This window comes from Syngnathus leptorhynchus, chromosome 22, assembly GCF_054491065.1.
Source record: "Syngnathus leptorhynchus isolate UIUO chromosome 22, UIUO_Slep, whole genome shotgun sequence".
Lineage (NCBI taxonomy): Eukaryota > Metazoa > Chordata > Actinopteri > Syngnathiformes > Syngnathidae > Syngnathus > Syngnathus leptorhynchus.
The window spans coordinates 5,214,458-5,239,415 of NC_141216.1; the positions used below are offsets into that span (position 1 = coordinate 5,214,458).

Consider the following 24,958-nt stretch of genomic DNA (forward strand, 5'->3'; position numbering starts at 1 on the left):
CACACACACACACACACACACACACACACACACACACAGCACGGTAATAAAGCTTATCTGTGGGTGACAGTGCGTCTGACTGGGCCGAGCCAAGTATCCAGCGGCTCTTCTTAACAGCACATAAATATGCGCCTGCGCCGGCCGACGTTTTAATAAGGCAAAGCTTGACGGCTCTGCACACAAACACCTGCTTGTTCAAAAAATACACGCACTAGCTGTGAGGAATGCGACGGGTTTGGGGAGAAAATATTTAAACTCTTCAGCTGTCATTACGCAGCCCTTGAAATTGTCTGATGTCTGTGTGTGTGTTTTTGTGGGTCTGGCTCCTTCCCCAAAATTTAAAACGGTTTTCAAATTTCTACCTGGAGGTTTTGTCTTCACACTTGGAGTCTTTTCACAATAGTCTTTTTAAGTACATGAAGTACAAATATTTTTAATATAATTAATGTATAATTTTTTAAAATGAATAATAAATAAGAGTTTTTTTGAAATAAATAACCATAGATGTGTTTTTGATATTGCAAGATTAAAGTTGCAGTTTTACGAGAACGTTCGTATGATTATGAGGATTAAGTTGTAGTTTTAGGTTTAAAGAAAAAGTTGTAAATTACTGATGGAAACAATTACAATGTCCTTTTGAAAAACGGTCCAGTTGAAGACCTGTTCCCAAACGCTACCGCTGCTTTTTATTTATTTTTAAATATTTAAACCCCTCAGCTGTCATTACACACCCCTGCAAATTGTCTGATATCCATGAGTGCGCGTGCGTGCGTGCGCAGCCTCCCCCAAAAGTCAAAACATTTCTCTAATTTTTTCCAGACGTTAACTCTCATCTCCACTTTTGCACATTATTCAGACGTATCGACGTCCACGTCATAAACTTATTTTCGTCGACCACCGTACCCTCAAAGTCCTCATTGTGTCCACGTGGCAGCCGCGTGATGTCACGACGTACGAACCCCTGGTAGAAAATGTTGAGTTCTGTCTGAATGAGGCTAACCATGCAAAAAAAAAAAAAAAAAAAGGTTTTCAGATTTTAATTTCCCCCCCATTCTATAAACTAAAATATTTCTAAAGGTTTATGCCCTAAACATGATAAAACTAAACCCCCAAAAGTATGACCAAGACTTCGGGGAGGTGAGTAGAGGTAATCAAGGACCGCTTAGAGGACGGAAAATGTGTGTTTTTGCAGCGTGACGCAATGACACCGCGTATTACGCCTGATTGACAAAGTGGACAGGAGTCCGTGGCATGCAAAAACAAAGTGGCACAGTTTGGATTCCAGGCCATGTGAGAAACGCTTTAAGTTAATGACCCCAACTTTGTGTTTTTATTTCCAATGGCACACAACTACAGTGAGCGGTGACTAAAGTTTTTTGAAATAACCCTCAAAGTCACTGAATTTAGCTGATCTTGTATGCTGCTAATGCTACCTGTTTATTTTTCTTAACTCGTTCCAGAGGCTGACGTTGTGTCATCTGAGCACTAGCATAGCATCGGCTCATCATCTTACCGCGGGGCTTTAACCGCAAGCTAGCTTAGCTCATATCTCGCCAGGTGACAGCCAGTCTGGTGATAAGCCGCAGTCAGACAGCACCAACAACCACCCCCCGCCCTCGTCTGTTCTACGGCCTTTAAAGACACACCCTCACATATACGCACCCGCACAAATACAAACACAAACACACTTCAGCTGTCAATCTTCACAGCCGACTTAGCATCGCGCCTTTGAGTACGTGGCGGACATTTTTATTATCATCACACCTTACTTTGATGCTGAAGCGAACCCTATTTTTACCGGCCAGGCTTTTACTTCTTCTACTGTTTGCATAATTTAGTTTGACGCAGGCCCACAAAAACAAACAAAAAAAACTAACATTTACAGAGTTGTACTTTGGCAATATAGTGGACAAGTGATTCGCATGTTGGCACTGATGAAACCCCTCCCCGTTCTTGCAAGCTTGATCAAAACTGCTCTCCAGGGTTTTACGAGGGAATAAAAATCCTAATAAGAGTCTTCTCCATCCCAAAAGTTTCATTTCAAGCGTAATCCCGCCGTGCGGTGCAGGATTTGCATGGCTAATTTAGAGGCTGTCTTTTGCTTTAGCTGGGCTTTGTCCTGACACCAAAGGGCGGCCAAGTCCCTCCTTTGCTGGCACCTCTGAACCGAAGCTTATGGGGGGGGCTAAACGAAACAGTTTTTGGAGTAAACCACTTTGTCGCCTATCATCCTGCTTTAGTGACAGCTTGTCCTTTCTCCTCCTCCCACAGTATGCTCGCTCTTAGCTTTTAGTGTGGCCTACATTTTTTTACTGCCACGTATTTGCGATATATGTATTTGAAATCTTTAGCTAGCTGAGTTTCCGGCATGGTATGTCAGCACCGTTCCAGATTGCCCGTCTGTCTCCGGTCTTACGTTGTCGTACCAAGGTCTTTATCTAGCTGACTTTCTTCCTATCGCGTTGGCCTCTCCTCCCACTTCTCCTTGTCCTCCGCTTTCTCCGACATGCTATCTACTGACCGTCCTTGACTGTGGTTCCCTCCTGCTGTAAACATGCCCGGGGAGTCACACTTTGGAATTCCTCAAACAACTCAGGTTTGATTTTTACAAGACAATTAAAACCATGCCGTAAATCACAAGGAAAGCTGCTTTGACAGCTTGCTTTTTACTTCTTCTTTGGCTGTGAACGGCACTGACAAATACCACACTCACTTAAATCCCAAAGCTTAAAAGATGGCGGCGATAATGTAGTAAAGCCAAAGTCACACACATTATTTTGCTTGGTATGTGCTATTTTGATTTTCTGACAAAAATTCGAAATATTTGTCAGCCTGGTGCAGTAGAGTCGACTAAATGAACAGTGAATGAATAAATCTCCCATAGCTACTAGATGTATGCGAAAGCTGTCACTTGAACGGAAGCATTTGATTCATCAGGGAAGAAAAATCAATAGTGGAAATATTCTGCACAGTGGCGGCATGCTATTAATCTGCAGCGAGATTAAAATGTCACACAGCGGCGGCTGTTCTTCACGTGGCTCCACGCGCCGGACAGTAATTGCTTATCAATCAAGAAGTGTGCCATGTTGTCGTTTGTCTATGCTAAGACAACAGTAGAAATATATTGCATGGCCATGTTTACGATGCATCGAAATATTTGATTGAAAATTTTTTTTTAAAACTTTCTGGGCTCAACTTTAACAGGACGAATAGTTCACTATTTAATTATGGGTGTTTTATTATTTCAGTGATTTTGAAAACATTAGGCAAATATATGCTTTTATAATGATACCCAGGCAACACATCGCTGTCAATAGTAAATTACGGATGGATTCAACTTCCTCTTGGCAGCCTTAGAATTCCTCTCTTTGGCACTTTGCTGCCTCAAAGGAGTTACTTTCAGGAGGAGCAGATGTTATTGTGCAAGCTTGTTCTCTTAGAGAGCATCAAGGGCACTCGAGGGAGTCGTTTTGGGTGAAATAGAGCGCCGTGTGGTACCTGCGAATCGGCCGCTCAGCGAGGGCCCACGTCAATACTTTCACACAACTTTCTAAGCCACCAGATTTTAAAAGCGTCTTTTCTCGTGTACGCTAATCCTTGTTTGGTTAGTACGCGGCGCTTTAAATTCTTTGTGAGTCAAAATATAGGATTAGCAGCCATGTAAATCTCTTCAGGATTACAAAGTTTACTTTCGATTTAGCAACGACGCCTCCGTTCATTGACCGGAATCGGTTATGGCTAACACTACTGACCCGGCATTGTGTTTTTTATTTGTATTAGCATGGATGAGTTACAAAGTATCAGCTGCTTGGTTCGCGTTTTGCACGATCATGCCAACTAGCTACATTAACTACGCTTCAGTCATGTTAAGCCATGTTATTTTCTGTTACATTACATTTTGTCCTTTTTGTTTCTATTTGAGAAGGGCGCTTGGGCAAAAAGTGTGTCCCGTCATTTAGTTTGAGCACAGGACGGACAAGCCGTGAATCATATCGTCTGACACATTAATACGGCCTGCGTCTGGACAAGGACAACTTACTCATCTTGTTTGGACTTGGTACAAATACGACCGACACTAGTGTGTCGTATACAAACGTAGCAGGGCGCTCATCTCGACGGTGTTAACTTTTATAGGCACGGGGTTGCTGGTGGTGGGGGCGAACTGCCATTAATAAAGGTAAGTGCCGGCCGGATTCTTATCAGACTGACGCCGGCTCCACTTTGGAAGAAGACAAAGTAGAAGCACTGTAATGAAGTCATCAAACGGCGGCGCAGCTGCTCTGCGTCTTGCAGCTGCTCCTGCGTGAAATGTTTATAAGTGACAATGTTTGTCTCCTGCAAAGACAGACAACCACATGAGTGTTGCTTACCGTACTAGTTTGTTTATGTGTCGTGAACTAGTGGTTAGCATGTCTGTCTTCTCGTTTGAAGGTCCTGGGTTCAAATCTTGGCTTTGACTTTTTGCGTATCCTAAGTGGAATTTCTCATTTTTACTGTGTTGTGTGCTCGCCTCAAGTTTGGATTCATTAGTACTTCTCTTTCCCCGACACCCTCCAAGAAGACACAATTTTATCACTCCCGCCGCTGCTTGTTTACCAAGACAGTCTGCACACTTTCCTCCCTTTTCCCCTCCTTTCTGTTTTCCCACCAGACTATGTGACCAATTAAGGGCTTTAGATTGATTGAGAAATGTGAAGGAGTAGAAAATATCTTAGAAACGAAACAGTGGAGGTTAGGATGGTTTCTGGGACAGATAAGGAAAAAATGTTGCCAATGTGAAAAAACGGACCCATCAGGGACATGTTAGTCATTAGAAATTTCATTTCTTTGCTGTCTGTACATAAAGCTTGTCAAACTCACTTAGCAAAAATATTGCTGTTTTTATTGGACCAGTGTTGCATAAACACATCCTAAAAACGATACACGAGCGTGTTGACATAATCCAATTAAGTCTAATCGAAGATGATCGCGATGGAAAAATTGCAGGCCGGCCGATGCTGACGCGCTCGTTTCCTTATAATGATCGGACCGGGAACACACACTGCTGCGCCTTTATCTATGAGCGGCGATAAAAGTCCAATAAAAGCGACGGGCGCTGGGCAGTTAGCGTGCTTCTCCACAGATGAATTAAACATGAGGAAAAGCAGACGAGTTATTCATGAGGCGTGCCAGAGAGCGCTGCAAGCTGGTCAACGTGATCAATGCCCAAAGCAAATGTCGACCACATCGAGGCAATTTTATCCATATCTTGCATTCCTCTATTACTTGGCTATTAGCGTCGCTAATTTCCGTGTTCCGGTGATGCCTGAAAATTAAATGTCCTATCACTCGTCACGTTGCCATTTTACTACCAAACGAAAATCTCAACATTTGAATCATTTTTGTGTTTTGTGTTGTATCTTTTCCTTACAATGTCTCCTTTGGCATACATTTTCTTAACTGACTCCTTGTTACCTCATTTCCTCAATGCGTCGAAACGATCAAATAGTGTCAGATGTTCAGAAGGCTAATCTCTACAAATATGGGTGAGCTGTGCCCTAATTTCAGCTCTAACTATCCATTTCCTGCATCCATTACGGCACACATTGGGCTTCTTTCTTCTTCTCTGAAGCCACTTATTACTTGTCGTTTTCACCGCAATCCCAATAATGTCCCAATGTTTATTTGGAGTATCCCAGCTAAAATGTTAAAAACCAAGAGGAAATGGGCAGAAACTATCATATAGGTGGCATTAGATTTAAAAAAAAAACAAACAAAAAAACATTATAATCTGAAATCTGCTATTGTGAAAAAAACAAAACAAGAGAATTTATTCTTAAGCCATATCGCCCTGCCCTTCCTCGAATGCCATTAAACAAAAACACACATACGTACTTGTATTTCTCACATTTGCATGACTTGCTCAATGCCCTCGTTGATGCACGTTAACACGATGCATGACCTCTCCTTCCTGTTATTTATTGACATACAGAATTTTGGAAATGCATCCTCACGTGCCCACACAAACACGCACTGCATCTCTCCTCGAAGTCTCCAGATCCCGACCTCGACACAGAGAGAGAGAGACGGTTTCTTGTTTTGACGGAGTGCCGGTGGTCAAAACGCACCGCACGTGTGGTGACCATCACAACAGCCCTGTAAAGTATCCGTGCATTCCAGAACGTACGGAATGTCCATCTTTTTCCGCCCCATTCGTCTTCCGCTTTTGTGACTGAGGCCGCAAGTGCCAGATGATGACTTTTCCATGTGGCACCAATATCCTAAAATGTTGTGACCAGAGGAAAAAAAATAAGGCACAGTGTTCTGGACAGTTTTAGCATATGCGGACCTTTGGTTTGGATGAGCTTGGAATGTTGATGAAAATGGATGACAGAAGAAAAGCTCCCTGCCAAAAGTACCGTTGAACATTCCCGACTACCGGAGAAAGCATTTGGCATAAAGAAGCACAATTCCAGCCGGGCAGTGTACGAGAAGGAAGGGGACATGAAAGAAGCCCTTCATGAGTCCAACTAGCTCAAGTTTCCAACTGGTCACCCTACACACACAAAGCCACAACACAGAAAACCATTTGCTGAATGTCCGTAGCGAGAAGTGGCGTCGGGATTGGCTCTGTGTCGTAAACAACGATGGAATTCCGCCCAATGAAAACTTACAGGCTTCAGTAAAAAACTAGAGGTCTTTTGAAAGACAGAGTAAAACAAATAACTGTTTGTTGAGGGGTAAACACTAATCATTGTTTTAAAGATACCAAGGTTCATATTTCTTCCTGGAGTACAAAGAAGCTTGGAATAGACACCAATGAGTAGCCCCACAAAAAAGACCTGTCTTATTAAAATAGATTTTTGGGGCAATTTTGTCTGGTGGTGTGCCGTGACATTATCTTGATATAAAATATGTGCCTTGGCTCACAAACGGTCGGAAACCAACATACTTGACAGACGGCAATGCTAAATCATGAGAAATTGGAGTCATTGTCCTTGCGTGTGGGAGGAGCAAGGCAGTCAAGTGCGTGGATGAGGAGAACGTCTTCCAGCATTTGAACACAGAAAGGGATATAAAAAGTCAAAAATAGTTGAGCTGGTATGGCATAGCTTTCATAAGGATATTACAGGAAAAGAAAAGGAATTGTGCAAAACAAAACATGCCTCTTTGGTTAAAACATTGGCGAGTAAGAATATTTCAAGAGGTTTTATGATGTGGTTTTCTTGTCATTCCTCAAGTTTAAAAGTCAATTGGGTTCAATTCAGATGGAGAGGCAGATTCCCGCCAATGTAAAGTGGATTTATAGCAGGTTGAGAAGTACACAGCCGGATTAGGTTATGGGTTATGATTAGGTCAATGGGACATTATTCCTCCCGCAAAGCCATAAACGTCCGACGGAGCGGAGGGAAGTCTTCAGCAGGAATTGTCTCTTAATGTCTGCTTTTGCAATCATTGATTCACCGGACCTGGACTGGGATTTCTTTTGCCCTTTTGACGGACACAACTTGCTGAACATGATCCTTTGCAGATTTCAAATTAGAGTTTCAAGACACCATGGGTATTTGGAGTTTCAAGACTAGGGTAGCATATTGAAGAAGTGCACACCTCATCTGGGAGTAAAGCGATCCCGCAAAGACAGCACAGAATTTACGAGTGGGAGGCAAGTGCGACTGAGCGAGGCCTATTTACTCTCACCTAGGCGGAAAGCTACCGCCACTGCTGCACTCAGATTTACGACAGGGGTGGCACGACTTATTATTCCCAGTTGCTGCTGGGAATTGGATGTGGTCCTTTTGAGCGTACGCACTTTTGTTTATGACGCAGCAAACCCAGGCAGTGTGTGTGGACCCCGAACCAAAGACCATAGACAAACTTACCTCCTGTCTCAAATCAGGCTTTTAGGCTATTCAGGAGTCCACTCCACGAGGCCCACTCATCTCCCATGCTTGCCTGAGGCTTTGGGTGAAAGGGGGCTTCACTACGTGATGGATGAGCCGTGACCAATTACAAGCTTAGCCTAAGAGATAGTGCATAAACACTGGTGAACATCAGGGGCCTGAGAATACCTACTGTCCATTGAGCGGGGCTTGTGTCAGCCTGGCAGCTGAGGCTCCAAAATATCCATGCGGGTGGTGTTCACTAATTGTGGGTTCGAGTCCTATCTGGGGTGTTGTCCTGTTCTGTAAATTGCTTAGTACTATTTGATTACTATAAATTATTCTGTTCTTTGTGACCCATTTGGGGTATTGCCCTTTCATTGGTGGCTGGTACTGTAAATTGGTGCAGAATGAATTTTCACAACTTCTATCTTCTATAACTTCTCCTATACTTGTGCGCCAGTGGCTTAATGGGTACCAGGGGTTGTGGGATCCTGTCCCATCTCGATTTTACCGTCCAGTACTGGTGTTTCTAGGCCGTTACCATTGGATTTCATCTCACTATATCTTCAGCTGTTAGGCCTCAGTGGCCTAATGAATAAGGCACTGGGATTGTGGGTTTGAGTCCCACCTGCGGTGTTGTTGTTACATTGTTGACAATTACTGGAATTGTTTGGCTATGACAATTGAATTTCTATGACATCATCCTCCAAAATCTTTTACCCTTGTGCCCCAGTGGCCTAATGGATAAGGCACTGGCCTCCTAAGCCAGGGATTGTGGGTTCAAGTCCCATCTGGGGTGGTATCATTTCTTTGTCTTCTAGTTTGTTCGGACGTTACTATTGAATTCGTATGACATCTCTTCAACATTCAGTTTTTGTGCCTCAGTGGCCTAATGGATAAGGCACTGGCCTCCTAAGCCAGGGATTGTGGGTTCGAGTCCCACCTGGGGTGTTGTTGTTACATTGTTGTCTTCTGTGATTTTGTTCGGCCGTTACTATTGAATCCGTATGACATCTATTCAATAACATGCGGTTGTGTACCCCAGTGGCCTAATGGAAAAGGCACTGGCCTCTAAGTTAGGAATTGTGGGTTAAGTCCCATCTAGGTTTGTGTCCTTTCTTTGTTCTCGTGTTGTTCGGTCGTTACTATTGGGTTTGTATGACATCTCTTCAACAAAATGCAGTTTTGTTCCTCAGTGGCCTAATGGATAAGGCACTGGCCTCCCAAGTCAGGGATTGTGGGTTCAAGTCCCATCTGGGGTGTTGTTGTTACATTGTTGACAACTACTGGAATTATTTGGCTATGACAATTGAATTTCTATGACATCATCCTTCAAAATCTTATAACCTTGTGCCCCAGTGGGCTAATGGATAAGGCACGGGCCTCCTAAGCCAGGGATTGTGGGTTCAAGTCCCATCTGGGGTGGTATCCTTTCTTTGTTGTCTTCTACTGATTTCGCTCGGCTGTTACTATTGAATTCGTATGACATCTCTTCAACAACATATAGTTGTGTACCCCAGTGGCCTAATGGATAAGGCACTGGCCTCCCAAGTTAGAAATTGCGGGTTCTAGTCTCATCTAGGTTGGTATCCTTTCTATGTTTTTGTAGTGTTCGGTCGTTACTATCCGGTTTGTATGACATTATCTTCAACAACATGTAGTTTTGTGCCTCAGTGGCCTAATGGATAAGGCACTGGCCTCCTAAGCCAGGGATTGTGGGTTCAAGTCCCATCTAGGGTGGTATGATTTCTTTGTTGTCTTCTGTGATTTCGTTCGGCCGTTACTATTGAATTCGTATGACATCTCTTCAACCTCCTGCAGTTTTGTGCCCCAGTGGCCTAATGGATAAGGCACTGGCCTCGTAAGCCAGGGATTGTGGGTTCAAGTACCATCTGAGGTGGTATCGTTTCTTTGTTGTCTTCTGTGATTTCGTTCGGCCGTTAATATTGAATTCGTATGACATCTCTTCAACCTCCTGCAGTTTTGTGCCCCAGTGGCCTAATGGATAAGGCACTGGCCTCCTAAGCCAGGGATTGTGGGTTCAAGTCCCATCTGGGGTGGTATCGTTTCTTTGTTGTCTTGTGATTTCGTTGCCGTTACTATTGAATTTGTATGACATCTCTTCAACCGCATGCAGTTTTGTGCCCCAGTGGCCTAATGGATAAGGCACTGGCCTCCTAAGCCAGGAATTGTGGGTTCAAGTCCCATCTGGGGTGGTATCATTTCTTTGTTGTCTTCTGTGATTTCGTTCAGCCGTTACTATTGAATTCGTATGACATCTCTTCAACCTCTTGCAGTTTTGTCCCCCAGTGGCCTAATGGATCAGGCACTGGCCTCCTAAACCAGGGATTGTGGGTTCAAATCCAATCTGGGGTGGCATGATTTCTTTGTTGTCTTCTGTGATTTTGTTCGGCCGTTACTATTGAATTCGTATGACATCTCTTCAACCTCCTGCAGTTTTGTGCCCCAGTGGCCTAATGGATAAGGCACTGGCCTCCTAAGCCAGGGATTGTGGGTTCAAGTCCCATCTGGGGTGGTATCGTTTCTTTGTTGTCTTCTGTGATTTCGTTGCCGTTACTATTGAATTTGTATGACATCTCTTCAACCGCATGCAGTTTTGTGCCCCAGTGGCCTAATGGATAAGGCACTGGCCTCCTAAGCCAGGGATTGTGGGTTCAAGTCCCATCTGGGGTGGTATCATTTCTTTGTTGTCTTCTGTGATTTCGTTGCCGTTACTATTGAATTCGTATGACATCTCTTCAACCTCTTGCAGTTTTGTCCCCCAGTGGCCTAATGGACAAGGCACTGGCCTCCTAAACCACGTATTGTGGGTTCAAGTCCCATCTGGGGTGGTATCGTTTCTTTGTTGTCTTCTGTGATTTCGTTCGGCCGTTACTATTGAATTCGTATGACATTTCTTCAACCTCATGCAGTTTTGTGCCCCAGTGGCCTAATGGATAAGGCACTGGCCTCCTAAGCCAGGGATTGTGGGTTCAAGTCCCATCTGGGGTGGTACCATTTCTTTGTTGTCTTCTGTGATTTCGTTCAGCCGTTACTATTGAATTTGTATGACATCTCTTCAACCTCATGCAGTTTTGTGCCCCAGTGGCCTAATGGATAAGGCACTGGCCTCCTAAGCCAGGGATTGTGGGTTCAAGTCCCATCTGGGGTGGTACCATTTCTTTGTTGTCTTCTGTGATTTCGTTCAGCCGTTACTATTGAATTTGTATGACATCTCTTCAACCTCATGCAGTTTTGTGCCCCAGTGGCCTAATGGATAAGGCACTGGCCTCCTAAGCCAGGGATTGTGGGTTCAAGTCCCATCTGGGGTGGTATCATTTCTTTGTTGTCTTCTGTGATTTCGTTCGGCCGTTACTATTGAATTCGTATGACATTTCTTCAACCTCGTGCAGTTTTGTCCCCCAGTGGCCTAATGGATAAGGCACTGGCCTCCTAAACCAGGGATTGTGGGTTCAAGTCCAATCTGGGGTGGTATGATTTCTTTGTTGTCTTCTGTGATTTCGTTCGGCCGTTACTATTGAATTCGTATGACATCTCTTCAACCTCCTGCAGTTTTGTGCCCCAGTGGCCTAATGGATAAGGCACTGGCCTCCTATGCCAGGGATTGTGGGTTCAAGTCCCATCTGGGGTGGTATCGTTTCTTTGTTGTCTTCTGTGATTTCGTTGCCGTTACTATTGAATTCGTATGACATCTCTTCAACCTCTTGCAGTTTTGTCCCCCAGTGGCCTAATGGATAAGGCACTGGCCTCCTAAACCACGGATTGTGGGTTCAAGTCCCATCTGGGGTGGTATCATTTCTTCGTTGTCTTCTGTGATTTCGTTCAGCCGTTACTATTGAATTCGTATGACATCTCTTCAACCTCATGCAGTTTTGTCCCCCAGTGGCCTAATGGATAAGGCACTGGCCTCCTAAACCACGGATTGTGGGTTCAAGTCCCATCTGGGGTGGTATCGTTTCTTTGTTGTCTTCTGTGATTTCGTTCGGCCGTTACTATTGAATTCGTATGACATTTCTTCAACCTCATGCAGTTTTGTGCCCCAGTGGCCTAATGGATAAGGCACTGGCCTCCTAAGCCAGGGATTGTGGGTTCAAGTCCCATCTGGGGTGTTGTGCTTTCTTTGTTGTCTTGTACTGTAATTTCATTTGGCCGTTACTATTGAATTTGTATGACATCTCTTCATCAGCATCTAGTTCTGTGCCCCAGTGGCCTAATGGATAAGGCACTGGCCTCCTAAGCCACGGGTTGTGTTCGAGTCCCATCTGGGGTGTTGTCCTTCTATTGTTGTCCAGGACTGTAATTTCCTTAGTCGTCCTGTACTATTAGCTACAGGAAGAATAGGATGCGTCCAGGAAGTACACATTATCAGCTGCATCTGGTGGACACATGTCCTGAAGAAGATAGTAAAAGGAAGTTGCTTCTTTACTTGGGGGCTGGGCTATTACATGTGTTTGTAGCCAGTCACAAGCTCTCTGCTCGACTGGCAGTACGGCGCCGGCCGGAGGCTCGTTAGACAACAAGAGAGTCACCCTTAAAAATCAATTACAAACAGGACAGCGCCGGCGCATCTGTTTCTGCTCGAGAGTTATGCGGCACTGTCTGCTTCCTACTCCGCTGCCATTCCGATGCTCGTTCCTCTGGGATTAGAGATGGCACTGCAAACCAGTGGGACCCCTTGTAAATCAGGGTGGGAGAAATGGGGCAATGACAGGCACAAGCATGGGGTAGTCTCTGTTATTCCATGAAGCCATTTTATTGGAGTGGCGCAGAGGGTGGTCTCTTTACAGGTCAGTGTTTTGACCAGTAGACATTCTGTTAAAATCAAGACAAGTGTGGAGGGAAAGTACATAAATGAATGTGGTGCATGAGGAAATTTTGGTTTCAAGTACAGTTTGAAAGTTGTGTTTCAAGACGCAGCCTAACATTAAAGTTTGGGTTTGCACCCAGGGTTAGGACAAAAGGCATCTCGGGGTGAAAATGACCTCACAAACTTTCCATTGTTAAAGGTTTTCCACTCCATGTCGCCCATCTGTTGCTGATGTGCACCTCATGGACAAAAGGCAATAAAAGCCTGCATGCATTTGGCTTTTCTTAGCAGGAGTGAACATATACAAAAGAATAATGTACATCTAACGGGGGCTTCACAACAATTGTATTTATATTTCATCTATTAGTAAAGAAAATGAAATGTACACATGATGTATTATTATTATTATTATTATTATTATTATTATTTGTAGTAGTATTGTTAATATTGTCACTGTTTTTATTATTATTGTTGATGTTATTAGTGGTGGTGTTTGCGGTCGCATGACGTCATGTGCCCTAAACTTGTTAGTTGAGGTCGCATGACGTCACATGCACCGGATCTACTTGCAACGTCACATCCTGAGGTCATAATGGCGGCTCACTACGTGTGAAGGAGACCAAGAAGGAAACCGGCTTTATTTTGACCAAAGATCATGTATAAGACGCAATGTAGTCGGCTAACAGGTAATGTCTCTCAAACGCGGACTGCACGGCTGCATGTTAATCCTCGTTGTTGTCATCCAATCGCGTACCTTTAAAAACAACGTGGTCGAGGACGGCAGCTAGGTTGCTAAGCTAGTCGTGCACGGTTACTCAATGCAAGAATGTTTTCCTAATCAGTGTCTTGACCTTTATAATGAGGTCGTAGTCCTGCACTTGTGTGCCTGCAAGTACAGAAATAGTTCTTCCACAACTATTTGCCGTTGTACATTATCGTTCTGTGATTGGATGTTCATCACTGCTACTAAGTATTGTTTTTGTCTCCTAGGTTTGTTTGGTGTAAACATAAAGCAAACATTGGTGGGATGTAGTCCCCGATGCATGCAGACAGCCCGCAGCCGCGTTCTGCTGCACAGAAGAGATCCGTCACACTGGATGACCTATCAACACCTCAACTTCCTCAAACGGCAGGTAACATGCATTGCTTTGTCACCTTTTGTATGCATATATTATGCATGATAATTTTTTTAATGTGCTTTCTCTTAAACAAGGCTTAATATTTGCTTACACATTTATATATTATTTTTACATCATATTTTTTAAAGCATCATTTTAGTTCAGTGTTTTTGTTTAGCCGACATCAATCATCTAATTTATGTAGATTTTTATTTATTTATTTTATTTAACCAATTCTCATAGCTTGCTTGTGCTTTTTATAATTTACTACATTTTACTTGGGTATTTTGATTTCCTTGAATTTAGTCAAAACCTTTAAGCACAGCTTTTGTTGTTCTTTTAGTTTAGTATTATTTGATTGTTGTTAAACATATATTTGCATTTCATATTGTGTGAGGGCTTCATTTCCTCCAGTCACATTTTATTTTTAAGCCAATGTTTTTCACTACATGCGCATATTTATATTACATTTAAATATTTGCTTATTTGTTTTTATGAATCTGGTTCGCATTTTAACGCAGTTATTATCAAGAGCAAATCATATCCTTCACATGTATACATAGTTCCTTTGTGAATGGAGCTTCTGTGTATTTTGATAGATTTTTGTGCGGTCATTTGTATTATTACAAAATTAATGATTCAATCTAAATTACATTTTCTTCTTCTTCCCTGTCAGTATGTGTCAAAGAACCCGGCTGAGCTTCAGCAGCGTGCCGTCCCTAAACAAGTGCTTGCCGACGTGGACGACAACGGCGGTGAAGAGAGACAGGTCCAAAGAATCCCGACGATCGAGCCCACGGCGGAGGACTTGTCCAACTCCGAGATCGCTGAGGAAACCTCCAAACCGGCGACGACCTCAAAGGAGACGCCGCACGTGCAGGTGGAGACAGACGAAGCTCGAGATGCGCGTCTGGACCGACAGTGGAAGCAGCTGAAAGTGGAAGTGGCCGACCTGCCTGACATCTACGCCCGATTGGCCAAAATCAAACTCACGGGTAAGGGATGTGCGGGCGGCCATGATTGGTCACTCTGTGCGACTTCAACTTGCTGTTGGTTTCAGCGCTTGTGGTCACCACGGCGGCGGCTGGTTATGCAATGGCGCCGGTGCCCTTTGACCCCGCCATCTTCTTGGTAACATGTCTGGGGACAGGACTCGCCTCTAGTGCCGCCAATTCCATCAACCAGGTGAATTTGCATGAATGAATTTTGTACATAGACAAAATATTTTTCATGTCTTTTTTTTTTTTTTTTTTCCTGCAATGCTTTGGTGTGACTACAAAGTTTCTCTGTTTCTTCTTGGAAAGAATCTCTGGCCGCTGCAGGTGTTCCAGCCGTCGCTACCTTTCAGTCTGGCCCCCCTACGTGAGCTAATTGGATAATTGAGTTAGACCAGAGTTTCAAGCCGGTCTCTAATAGACATGTCGACCCCCCCCACCCCCCTACCGCGTAATTCCAAACCAAGTCAGCCTCGCCGTGTTTGCTTTTGTGCGCGTTGGAGCGGGCTCGTTTTGTGTCATTTCTGTTTTCCTGTTTTCTTTTGTGTCTGCGCGTCGTCTCCCGCCGCGAGGCTGGCACGCATAAGCGAGCCCCCGCGCAAGACACCCCACCCCCCGTCCCCTTCTGCCTGGCCACTCTAAACTGTGCCCTGTTCAGACATGCATTATTTACCATTCTGCTTGTTTGCATTTTGGGCAGGGCCCTCCCTCGTCTTGATAAGGAGTCGTTTCATTTCAGCGTTCGCCAAGGCATCTGTGGAGCCCTGACGTGGTTTTGGATTTTATAGTAAAGTTTCTTTGAAAAGTGGCTATATTTTCATTTAATATTGAGCTCATATGTATAATCTAAATAATAATTACTGTTGCTATACTTTGCAGGTAGCTACGTAAATCAGATTGTGACTCAGCGTGATGTTCGTAACAGCAGATTATTGGAATTTTTTTTTTTTTTTTTTTTTTAAAGATCCTATGATTGTACCACCGTTGTGGGACCTTTGACAATGTGCGACAATGACAGCGTTTATATTATCGTTCTCAACTTCGTCATAGCCGCGTAATGACACCGTTTTCTTTTTGAAAGCGCCCGCCATTATCGCCATTGGCATTGTTACTGTAAAAGAGTGTCATCGCGGCAAGCGTCTGCTTTCCGTACCAACAAAAAGCGACAGGCGATCAATCACTGGTTTCATACAATTTCTCAAAATGGCCTCCAGAATGGAACAACCTATATTGTTGTGTCGCCAGTTTATTTTGTGGCTATTTTCCCGTGGGGGGGTTTAAGCTTTAAAGGTGAAGAACATGTGACGCGTTCGCTGACAGATGCCGCGCTTAAGATGTCGTTTTCCTCGAGCTGAGCTAAAACAAAAGCGCGCGTTGATCTTTGACTCGAGCGCCTTTGATGCCGGCGGCTTCGGGGAGGACACATGGAGTGTCCTTTTATTTTCTTCTAATTGCCGCGCAAAGAGGACTCCTCGACGGCCACCCTCCCCATCACGGATGAATCTTTAACGAGGCCGCCTTGTTTTGGGCTTAATTTATTTAAAGCCTTTTTGTCTCGTGTCCATTTGAACTACACAAATCTCCCCGCAGCCTCAGATGGCAGACAGATGCATTGCTCTGATAAAAACACCCAAAAAAAAATTGCGTGATAAGCGCCGACGGCGAGGGAAAAGGATAGCAGATTAGATTGTAAAATTAAATAAATAAATGAATAATCACAATACAGGAAACAGTGAAGCCATGAGAAATTGGTCTTTTCAATTTTATGGAAAAAAGCGTTTTGTACATGCTTAGTGTTTAAGTCTTATCCGCTAACCAATCATTTTTACGCAAATAGTCTTGTCTCTGTTCAAACGTTACGTCACTGACAATGACCTCAACGTGTCATTATTTTCCATCAAGTTGGTTCGCCGCGAGCTTGTCGGGGCAAACTTGTCGCCACCGCGTGCTTGCCTTCCACTCGAGAAAAAAAACAACGCTTTTTAGACAGGTGGAGGCCCCGCGTCCCGCCTCGCTGCTTAGCCTTTTAGTTGAGCACAAAACACGGTGATTACGGCCCTCCCGTCTAAAATTTCGACACAAACCAGACTTGAGTCAGAAGTAAAGGGGAGGAGCCGCCCAGCTGAACGGCGCCTGACATCGGTGAACCTTTCTGCACCTCTGCCGCTGTTTTTGGCAACAGCTGAGTAAATGTCCAGAAACAAAGCGGAACGCGTCACGATGTTGCCGTTTTCAGCGGAATTACGATGACGGATTGTCGACATATTTTACTGCACGAGTCAGCGTTAAACTAACAACTCGCAACAAATTTATTGGATTACATCAATCGTCAGATTCTTTGTGTTTGTGCAGAAACAAAAAGACTCTAGTGTGAGCGTTATGAAATATTTAGGTCATTTTGATTTTCTTTATGGATTAGCATACAATCGAATTTCAACTTTGGCCCCGCTCCTTTTTTTTTTTTTTGAAGGCAGGTCAGTCGAAGGGAAGCTGCGTCGCTAAAACGTGTGACTAATTGACAAAAGTAGACCAGCTAGTACAGGCCATGCCCGCGAGACAACATCGCAAGCTCATTTCAAGCCTTTCACATCTGAAAATTGTTTGTTGGGCACGCTCCATTTCAACAATTAGCCCTCTTTGCATTAATTTCCACCTTGTCTCCTGTGGAAAAATATCCGGACATCTTTGAAAGACTTCTTTTTATTTTTTATTTTTTTACCCCTTTGGCTCTAAACTGCCATTTATTGTACTCCCACTCAGGTTTAATAGCACAGGAGGAGAACGTCGTCCTTTGTGTATCTTACCCAGATCCCGAGTATGAAATAGTCACACTTTGTGTGTTCACGCTGAGACGATGTTGCGGTCTTCCACACGCACGATGCTCCTTTTCCTGCCGGAGTGCACCTATTATCTTTTAAACGTTGCCCTGTAATTAGCGCTTGAGCTGGCAGAAGAAGCCTCTTCAACTGTAATAGTGGCTCTTGGCTTTGGTTAAAAAGCAATCGGTCGACTGGAGATACAGATACATTTTGTCCGAGCACTATTTCTTATCAGGCTATTAATGATTTTTATTTTTTTTTAAAACACACCCAAGGCAATAAAATCTCGAAATATAACACAGTTGCTACGGGCCTAGGCAGCTTCCTCGACGCTCCGATTGGCATAAAGACGTTGGCAGCCGTTCAGCTGGGGCTCTCTCGATGAACCGCAAGAGGATGGGGACACAGCTTGAATCTCCTCACGTTAGTCAAGCAATTAATGCGAGCCCTGATGGTGAAAATACAGTCAAGAAGATGGGAGATTTGGTAGAGAGAGAGAAAAAAAAAAAAATAGACTAAAATTAGAAAGTTTTTTTCCGTCTCCGTTTGATCAAGGCAAGCTTTGTTTTATATCCAGTCAATCACATCGGGAAAGTTTTTGGCGTGAGGCTTAAAATAATAGAATTTCTATTTTTGTGTAATCTTGACGAGCGCGGGGACTAAATTATGTCGCAGTTTGTTACGCATACCCAGCGTGTCTTATCATTACTTCTGTCACTTGTGCTGCGCTAAGAATAGTTCTTCAATATATCCATTTTTATGCACGTGAGCGTTTGCTAGCATGAGGTAGACATTTTTTAGACTGTCGAGCAGATTATACACCTTATGAATTTGGCAAATATTTTTATTTTAAGTTTTACATTTTTCATCTTATTTACTGACATTTGAGTGGCAAAATTTAGTGTAATCTCTCTCTTTTTTTTTCTTCAAAGAATTCTATGTAGCCATTTAAATATGCAAAACTATTGGAAACTACCAGCTTTTATTTATTGCCTTGGAGAAATTATGACCATGACAGATCTTAAATCATAACTTGTGATATTTAATCGAAATACAAACGGCGCCCTTAAAAAGTTTATTCAGCTCAATCCTTTAGCGGTTTCGTGATTTGGACTATTTTGCAGGATTTGCAGAACGTGGTTTGGCATCATTTTGCGGCGCAAACTCATACGTTGTTGCTGCTGATGCGCTTTTTTTTTTTTCTTTTTCACTCCAGTCCAAACATGCGTTCCGTGCCAGTGTAGCAAATTCCTTCACCCTTGAAAACTTCTTTGCGTTTGAATGACAATATAAATTTCTACTCCTATCAAAAGATCATTTGGAGAACTTCCAATTGATGAGTGAATTGGATTTGTTTATCTTAAGCCTCTCCTACATTATTTGTACAGCTAACTTTGATCTTCCAAACACTTTTATTCAAACAGCGGCGCCTTTTCAAAGTCACCTCCACTTGTTTGCGTTGAGCGTCTGTTTAGTTTTCACCGCGTTCTCACCCGTCACAGCCATTGAAGCCACTTGTGACGAGAGCTTAATCGGAGTCCATCTCTGGGCGCGTTGTTTACCTAGCGCTCGATCGGAACCTCTCCAGTAGATTTGGCCCATCAAACAGGGCGATGTCCCGACAAGCGCCGAGGCGGTCCCGTTGTCTTGTTTACCGTCGGGCCACCCCCCCCCCCCCCCCCAAACACCTGCGCTGGCTTCAAACGAGTGGAGAGGAACGTCGTGTTTGGACCGGCGGATGTTTCTGGAAGACAAAGCCTTCCAGCTGCTCAACTCTTGACGTCTGTTTAAGTGCGCGCACACACGCTGGCTTTAATGTAGGCACTTTAACTGGGGGAAAAATACTTCCGAACAGAACTTAAGACACAAACACACCACCAAAAAAAAGTCTTTTTAAAACTTTACCGCTGAGTTATTGACGCTTCAACAATAAAACAACTGGATTGGCACAACCCAAATAGCTCACATTCAATTTCTGTAACTTATTGACTGTTTAATTTTCCTCATCTCTTAATTGTGGAATTTTAAGGAACCATCCTTATTATCTTCAAAGCTTTAGTGTCAAGTGTGCGTAAGAAGAGGCTTTCGTGCGGTCTGTTATCAGTGGACCTCTGCCGCTCGGTCTTGGATCACGTTCAGCCGTAATAGCTCAAAGGATCGTCTGATCTTCTTTTAACTTCCCCCGTCGCCTGTTTTCTGTCCCTCCCGTCTGCGACGTAATTGTCATTCCACTTTTGTAGTACATGTGTTTCAAAAGAACAGACTCCACTTCAAGCTTTTTTTTTTGCTTACGTCATTGTTTTGATGGCTGTTTTTAAAACTAACACTGTATACAGCAAGTTTTTTTTTTTTTTTAAGTTCGTCATTGAAATTGCTAAAATGCAAATATTCCGGCGCTGTGACGGTAACACTCGGTGGGTGTCGTCGGGCGGAAACAATAAAAATGGGCCGGGCGGTTGGTTGATCCGAACCAGATGCTCTTAGTTAGCTTAAAAAGACAAAATAAAATGCCAAAGATGGACTAAAGCTGCTGCACAGAATGATTTGACTTCATTTTGTCATCCAAAGTAACAATAAGACGATCGCTTCTCTCCCGCCGCATTTCCTGACCCAGGAAATCGAATTAACACCTCCGCCCCGACCTCCGGGTCCCGCGACCGCAGCTGTGCGATCGGAACGGAACATTAAAAGCACCGCCGTTGTGGGCGTGTGATGTATTTTAGCGCCCCACGCGCTATTTTCACAATAACCGCCGTATTTTGGAAATCAACGAAGAGTCGTCGGAAGATGCTCCAGCTACATCACTGCCGCGAGAGGGGATCGCCGTGGTTTTGTTGAAGCGATCTTCACACTCGCTTGATCTGTTTTCTTCATTATCCTCGGCCGTTACGAGGGAAGCAAACGCACGTACACAATAGCTAGTTCCTGTATTTAAGCACCCCCATGTGTTTGCATTTTAGTCACACATTGCCAATCTCGTGGGAGCACTTTGAAGCCTTCTCCAGAGCGGACCATAAAACGGAAGTATAAGTCGTTTTTTTTTTTTTTTCACAGAGTTGTATCCCACAAAACTCACCAGCATCACCTCCCACCCACCACCTTGAAACCATTCAAACTTGAGTGACGGGTGAGCGCTAAGCAGCCTGATGTCACATCATTGTTTGGGGAAAAAAAATGGAGCTCCTCCGGAAGCCAGATTTCAGTTAGCTGTGGGAAATTTTGCTCAACTCGCAACCAATTCAAATCGTCGGGCGCTACCACCTCATTTTTTTTTTCTCCCCGCAACAGCGTTTTGACGACTTACAATAAAACAGGAAACTCTTAAGCGGTCGGCTCAGCAAATTCACGGCTTGACCTTTCGTGTCCTCCCTTCCTGGGGTTATCAGCACTAAAAATAACACTTGAAGACATGTCGCTTTGAATGTAAATAAATGTTGCTTGAAGAGTCAGAGGAAGGCTGTACTATGTCAATGGAAGTGACAGTCGCTTACTGCTGTTTGAGTGGGGGGGGGGGGGGGGGTCGTACCCACTTCCACGATAGATTTATACAATCTAGTAAACTTACTGTTTTCTCATGCAATTATCCGCTTTGTGTTTTTTTTCCCCCCGCAGTACTTCGAGGTGCCTTTTGACTCCAACATGAACCGAACCAAGAATCGTCCACTAGTCCGAGGACAGATCAGGTACATTCTGATTGGTCGCTGCTATTTTATTTTTTTTACTACCCTCAGAAGACCCTCACATAGGTACAAATTAATGCAAAATGTAAATTCTTTGTCGTACAAAATGTATTTTTGTTTTGACGTTACCCACCTGACCTCATCATCAAAGCCCTGCCATGCATTCCCCCCTCACCCCCACCCATTCCCTCCTTGAAGCCCCCAGATCCACAGCCCCCTTGCCCGCCCACCCGTACACTCAAGCCACATAAAACACCTCTAATTACATTAATGCCTCCAACCACCAAATAAAATTGCTTTTCATTTTGAAGAAGAACGCACCCGGGTTTGGTCAAGATGCTAATCGGCCCTCTCTAATTCACGGAGCGTTTAGTGGCAAACGTCAAGCCGCTTTCAATATGAGATAAGTGGATGAAGAGGAGAACGTGGAGGTCTTGATCCAGTTGAAAGGCTTTTTTTTTTTTTTTCTTCTCCCCTTCCTACTTTCGGGCTTTGATCTTAGGCGTGTTGTCGATGTTTCCGGCCTCAAACTCTTATCAGATGAGCTTTCTTTAAGCCTCCTGTTTGGAGACGCTCTGCTGACTCTTGTGTAACGCGTATGTGAGTGTGTATTCTAACTCACCTGATCCTCTTCTTTTTCTCCATCATCTTCAGCCCCCTCCACGCCGTCGCTTTTGCGTTGGCGTGCGCCGTGCCCGGCGTTACGCTGCTGACTTGCGTGGTCAACCCTCTGACGGGTTTCCTGGGCGCCCTCAACATTTTGCTGTACACGTGTTGCTACACGCCGCTCAAGAGGCTCACCATCGCTAACACGTGGGTTGGTTCCGTGGTGGGCGCCATACCGCCCATCATGGGCTGGACGGCCGCCACGGGCTGCCTGGACCCAGGTATACCCTGCATTCATTTGAAAATATCTCCCACACACTAAGCCCCGCCCCCTTCCTCACCGCAGGTGCCTTGCTGCTGGGGGGCTTCCTATACAGCTGGCAGTTCCCACATTTCAACTCTCTCAGTTGGAACCTGAGGGAGGACTACTCGCGCGGCGGCTACCGCATGATGTCAGTCACGCACCCGGCATTGTGCCGACGCGTGGCCTTGCGGCACAGCGCGGCGCTCATAGGCCTCGCCCCCGTCGCGCCCGCATTGGGCGTCACCACGTGGACCTTTCCACTCGTGTCGCTGCCCATCAACGTATACATCACCCTGCTCGCCTTCCGATTTTACAGGAAGGGTGACCGGGCGAGTGCCCGTAAACTATTCTTCTGCAGCTTGTGGCACCTGCCCATGCTGTTGCTACTCGCGCTCACGTGCAAGAAGCCGCGCGGCGACGACGACGACGACGACGACGACACAGCTAGCACAAGCTAACGCAATCACGTGTATCACGGACTTTTCGTTTTTACCAAGGAACATTTAAAGGCCTCAGTGTTTCCACTGTAAATATGTTTTTATTTATAACAGGGCCCAGCACTACCTCTCTTGGAAGGCTGGGATATCAAAGGTAGGCCATCTTAAAACCTTCATTGACTGTACAGGAAATGCTACATTTAATCACATATAACTGTCAGATGACTTTCATCAGTCTCATGGAAGAATCGTAAATTTTTTCGATTGGTTGAAATCAGAATGTAGATGTTGAAGGATGCGAAACGGAGATGTTAAGTCAACATGTCTTGTAAAGATGCCACTGTAGTTTCTATGCAAACTATGTTAAGACATCACATTTTAAATGATTAAAAAAAAAAAAAATCCTTCAAATAATCCCTGCTATTGACTGAATTTGTAATAGCCCCGCCACCTGTTGGTCAACACGAGGGCTGTTGCTGCCCCTTCAGGCCAACGTTTTGGTGTTTGGTTACATCGCTATCGCTGCCCATCCCGTCGCCATAAAAGGTTTGGACATGGTTAAGGGAAATGGGGGGGGGGGGCATGGGAGGGGTGGTCCAAGGAATTTTGTCCAAGGCCGCCGGAGCTGAGGCGTCCTCGTAAAGTGCCCAAGTGAATCCGGAGTTTTATCCGAGAGGGTGAAAGGGGATTGAGCAGGCCAGCTGTTTCATCCGAAGAACAAGAAGACGGAAAAACACGCAACCTGCTCGGAGATCCGATATCAACCATCGCTAAACACATATTTGTTTGTTTTCATCCGTGTGAAACGCAACATTATATCTCAGATTTTATTAGCCGTATGCTAACTGGAAGGTAAATAATACGGGAATGTCAGCATCCTGTTGAGAAACATTGTACTCGTTAAAAATCATATGAAATTGTAACATTGTAGTCTTAGTTGACCCTCAATCCAAACAAACCGCGTGAGATACATGTAGCAATAAAAGATTGCAATGTGATCTGTTTTTGTTTGTTTGAACACGTTTAAAACTTATGTTTTGAATGGCCATATTCAAATAACTAAGCCTTTTTCTACAAAAATATATTTTGCAAAAAAGTCACTTTGTCTCTGGTAAAATTCGAATTTATGGTCAGCATATTTTTGTGTTTAGGTGTTGATTGATTTCACAAAGTCAACATTTGCATGACAGCAAAAAATAATTCAACAATCAATGTTGACATTAAAGTTTTGGTTGCATGGCAAGTTATTTTCCAAATTAATTTTGTAAATGACTAAATTTGGAAAACAAAAGTAAGTGAGCAAATGACTACATTTTTTATTTTTGAAATTAATTTTGCAAAGGACTAAATTTGGAAAAAATATTCATGAGCAAATGACTACTTTTTTTTTAAGACAAACCTTAAGATAGTGATCTGAAATGTTCATGTTTTTGTTTGCTTGTTACGACACTACAGTGCTCAAAGTTTACCGTAACTATTTTGTTTGTGCTAAACCTTGCCAAGAACATGGTGATCATTTATAGGTTCCAAAACCGGTGATCGATGGCCATGTTTAAAGTCCACTCACTTTAGCATTTTAAATTGGCAACATTAAATTGTGCTGAGAAGCAAATGACAGGGAAAAACTTTATTGTGAGAAATCTGTGTTTTTGTCTTTTGGGTAGACAATAGAGACAAAGACATTTATGAGTTTGCTGATGGAAGAAATGTCATTTATTTGTTCTTATAAAAAAAGGCAAAGTTGTGTCTGTGACTGTGTATGTGTCCTTTGAACTGCAACATTTAGATGGGAAAGCCAACAGCGATTCCGACCAAACACACAGCTGGATCAAAGTAAGCCTGCTTGCACATTCCAAAAGTCACCAAATTGTCTCCTTTTTTCCAAATATTTGTTTTTAATCAAAGAAATCTGAGAGTTTTAATTGCACATATTTTTTTTATTTAGTGTACATTCACAGACATTGGACTTGTTTATTTTTGTGGTATTTTGTAAATATTTGATTTCTTTATAACTATCCAAAAATGTCCAACTTAATTATTAAATATACCATTTTAGAATTCATCTTTGTTTTAAAAAAATATACAGTAGCAGAAATGGATTCAACTTTTTCAGTTTTTGATTTAATGTATTTACATTCACACAATTAATATGCAACACAGTAATTAAAATGAGTTACCTAGTAAATTAAATTGTTTTCAAGTTTAGTCTTTGAAGAAGTTATTTGTTTATTACCACATAGTCTATAATCTGGTGTTGATTTCAATGTGATTTAAATTGACTCCCTGTTAATTTATTTACAATTTTAAAA

The 24,958-nt window shown here is 43.5% G+C and overlaps 1 protein-coding gene and 12 non-coding genes across 14 annotated transcripts; all 13 read left to right on the plus strand.

Annotated features, from left to right (window-relative positions):
- Nucleotides 1-8,588: 8,588 nt before the first annotated feature.
- On the plus strand, nt 8,589-8,661 carry trnar-ccu (transfer RNA arginine (anticodon CCU)). Its single transcript has one exon. It is a non-coding gene; the product is annotated as a tRNA-Arg (tRNA).
- Nucleotides 8,662-8,740: 79 nt separating this feature from the next.
- On the plus strand, nt 8,741-8,813 carry trnar-ccu (transfer RNA arginine (anticodon CCU)). Its single transcript has one exon. It is a non-coding gene; the product is annotated as a tRNA-Arg (tRNA).
- A 716-nt stretch (nt 8,814-9,529) lies between these two features.
- On the plus strand, nt 9,530-9,602 carry trnar-ccu (transfer RNA arginine (anticodon CCU)). The gene has a single exon. It is a non-coding gene; the product is annotated as a tRNA-Arg (tRNA).
- A 247-nt stretch (nt 9,603-9,849) lies between these two features.
- On the plus strand, nt 9,850-9,922 carry trnar-ccu (transfer RNA arginine (anticodon CCU)). The gene has a single exon. It is a non-coding gene; the product is annotated as a tRNA-Arg (tRNA).
- An 83-nt stretch (nt 9,923-10,005) lies between these two features.
- On the plus strand, nt 10,006-10,078 carry trnar-ccu (transfer RNA arginine (anticodon CCU)). The gene has a single exon. It is a non-coding gene; the product is annotated as a tRNA-Arg (tRNA).
- Nucleotides 10,079-10,325: 247 nt separating this feature from the next.
- Nucleotides 10,326-10,398, plus strand: trnar-ccu (transfer RNA arginine (anticodon CCU)). Its single transcript has one exon. It is a non-coding gene; the product is annotated as a tRNA-Arg (tRNA).
- An 85-nt stretch (nt 10,399-10,483) lies between these two features.
- On the plus strand, nt 10,484-10,556 carry trnar-ccu (transfer RNA arginine (anticodon CCU)). The gene has a single exon. It is a non-coding gene; the product is annotated as a tRNA-Arg (tRNA).
- Nucleotides 10,557-10,801: 245 nt separating this feature from the next.
- On the plus strand, nt 10,802-10,874 carry trnar-ccu (transfer RNA arginine (anticodon CCU)). The gene has a single exon. It is a non-coding gene; the product is annotated as a tRNA-Arg (tRNA).
- Nucleotides 10,875-10,961: 87 nt separating this feature from the next.
- On the plus strand, nt 10,962-11,034 carry trnar-ccu (transfer RNA arginine (anticodon CCU)). The gene has a single exon. It is a non-coding gene; the product is annotated as a tRNA-Arg (tRNA).
- An 87-nt stretch (nt 11,035-11,121) lies between these two features.
- Nucleotides 11,122-11,194, plus strand: trnar-ccu (transfer RNA arginine (anticodon CCU)). The gene has a single exon. It is a non-coding gene; the product is annotated as a tRNA-Arg (tRNA).
- Nucleotides 11,195-11,441: 247 nt separating this feature from the next.
- Nucleotides 11,442-11,514, plus strand: trnar-ccu (transfer RNA arginine (anticodon CCU)). The gene has a single exon. It is a non-coding gene; the product is annotated as a tRNA-Arg (tRNA).
- Nucleotides 11,515-11,919: 405 nt separating this feature from the next.
- On the plus strand, nt 11,920-11,992 carry trnar-ccu (transfer RNA arginine (anticodon CCU)). The gene has a single exon. It is a non-coding gene; the product is annotated as a tRNA-Arg (tRNA).
- Nucleotides 11,980-23,203, plus strand: cox10 (cytochrome c oxidase assembly factor heme A:farnesyltransferase COX10). 2 transcript variants are annotated; one of them, XM_085904524.1, is made up of 7 exons: nt 11,980-12,670; nt 13,681-13,823; nt 14,485-14,803; nt 14,869-14,993; nt 21,235-21,305; nt 21,957-22,189; nt 22,255-23,203. In XM_085904524.1, the coding sequence occupies exons 1-7, from the start codon at nt 12,625-12,627 to the stop codon at nt 22,668-22,670; spliced, it is 1,353 nt and encodes a 450-aa protein (XP_085760650.1). In that variant the 5' UTR covers nt 11,980-12,624; the 3' UTR covers nt 22,671-23,203. The 2 variants fall into 2 exon arrangements, with proteins under 2 accessions (XP_085760650.1, XP_085760651.1); XM_085904525.1 differs by lacking the exon at nt 11,980-12,670 and adding an exon at nt 12,700-13,376 and having other exon boundaries at nt 22,255-23,201.
- Nucleotides 23,204-24,958: the final 1,755 nt, after the last annotated feature.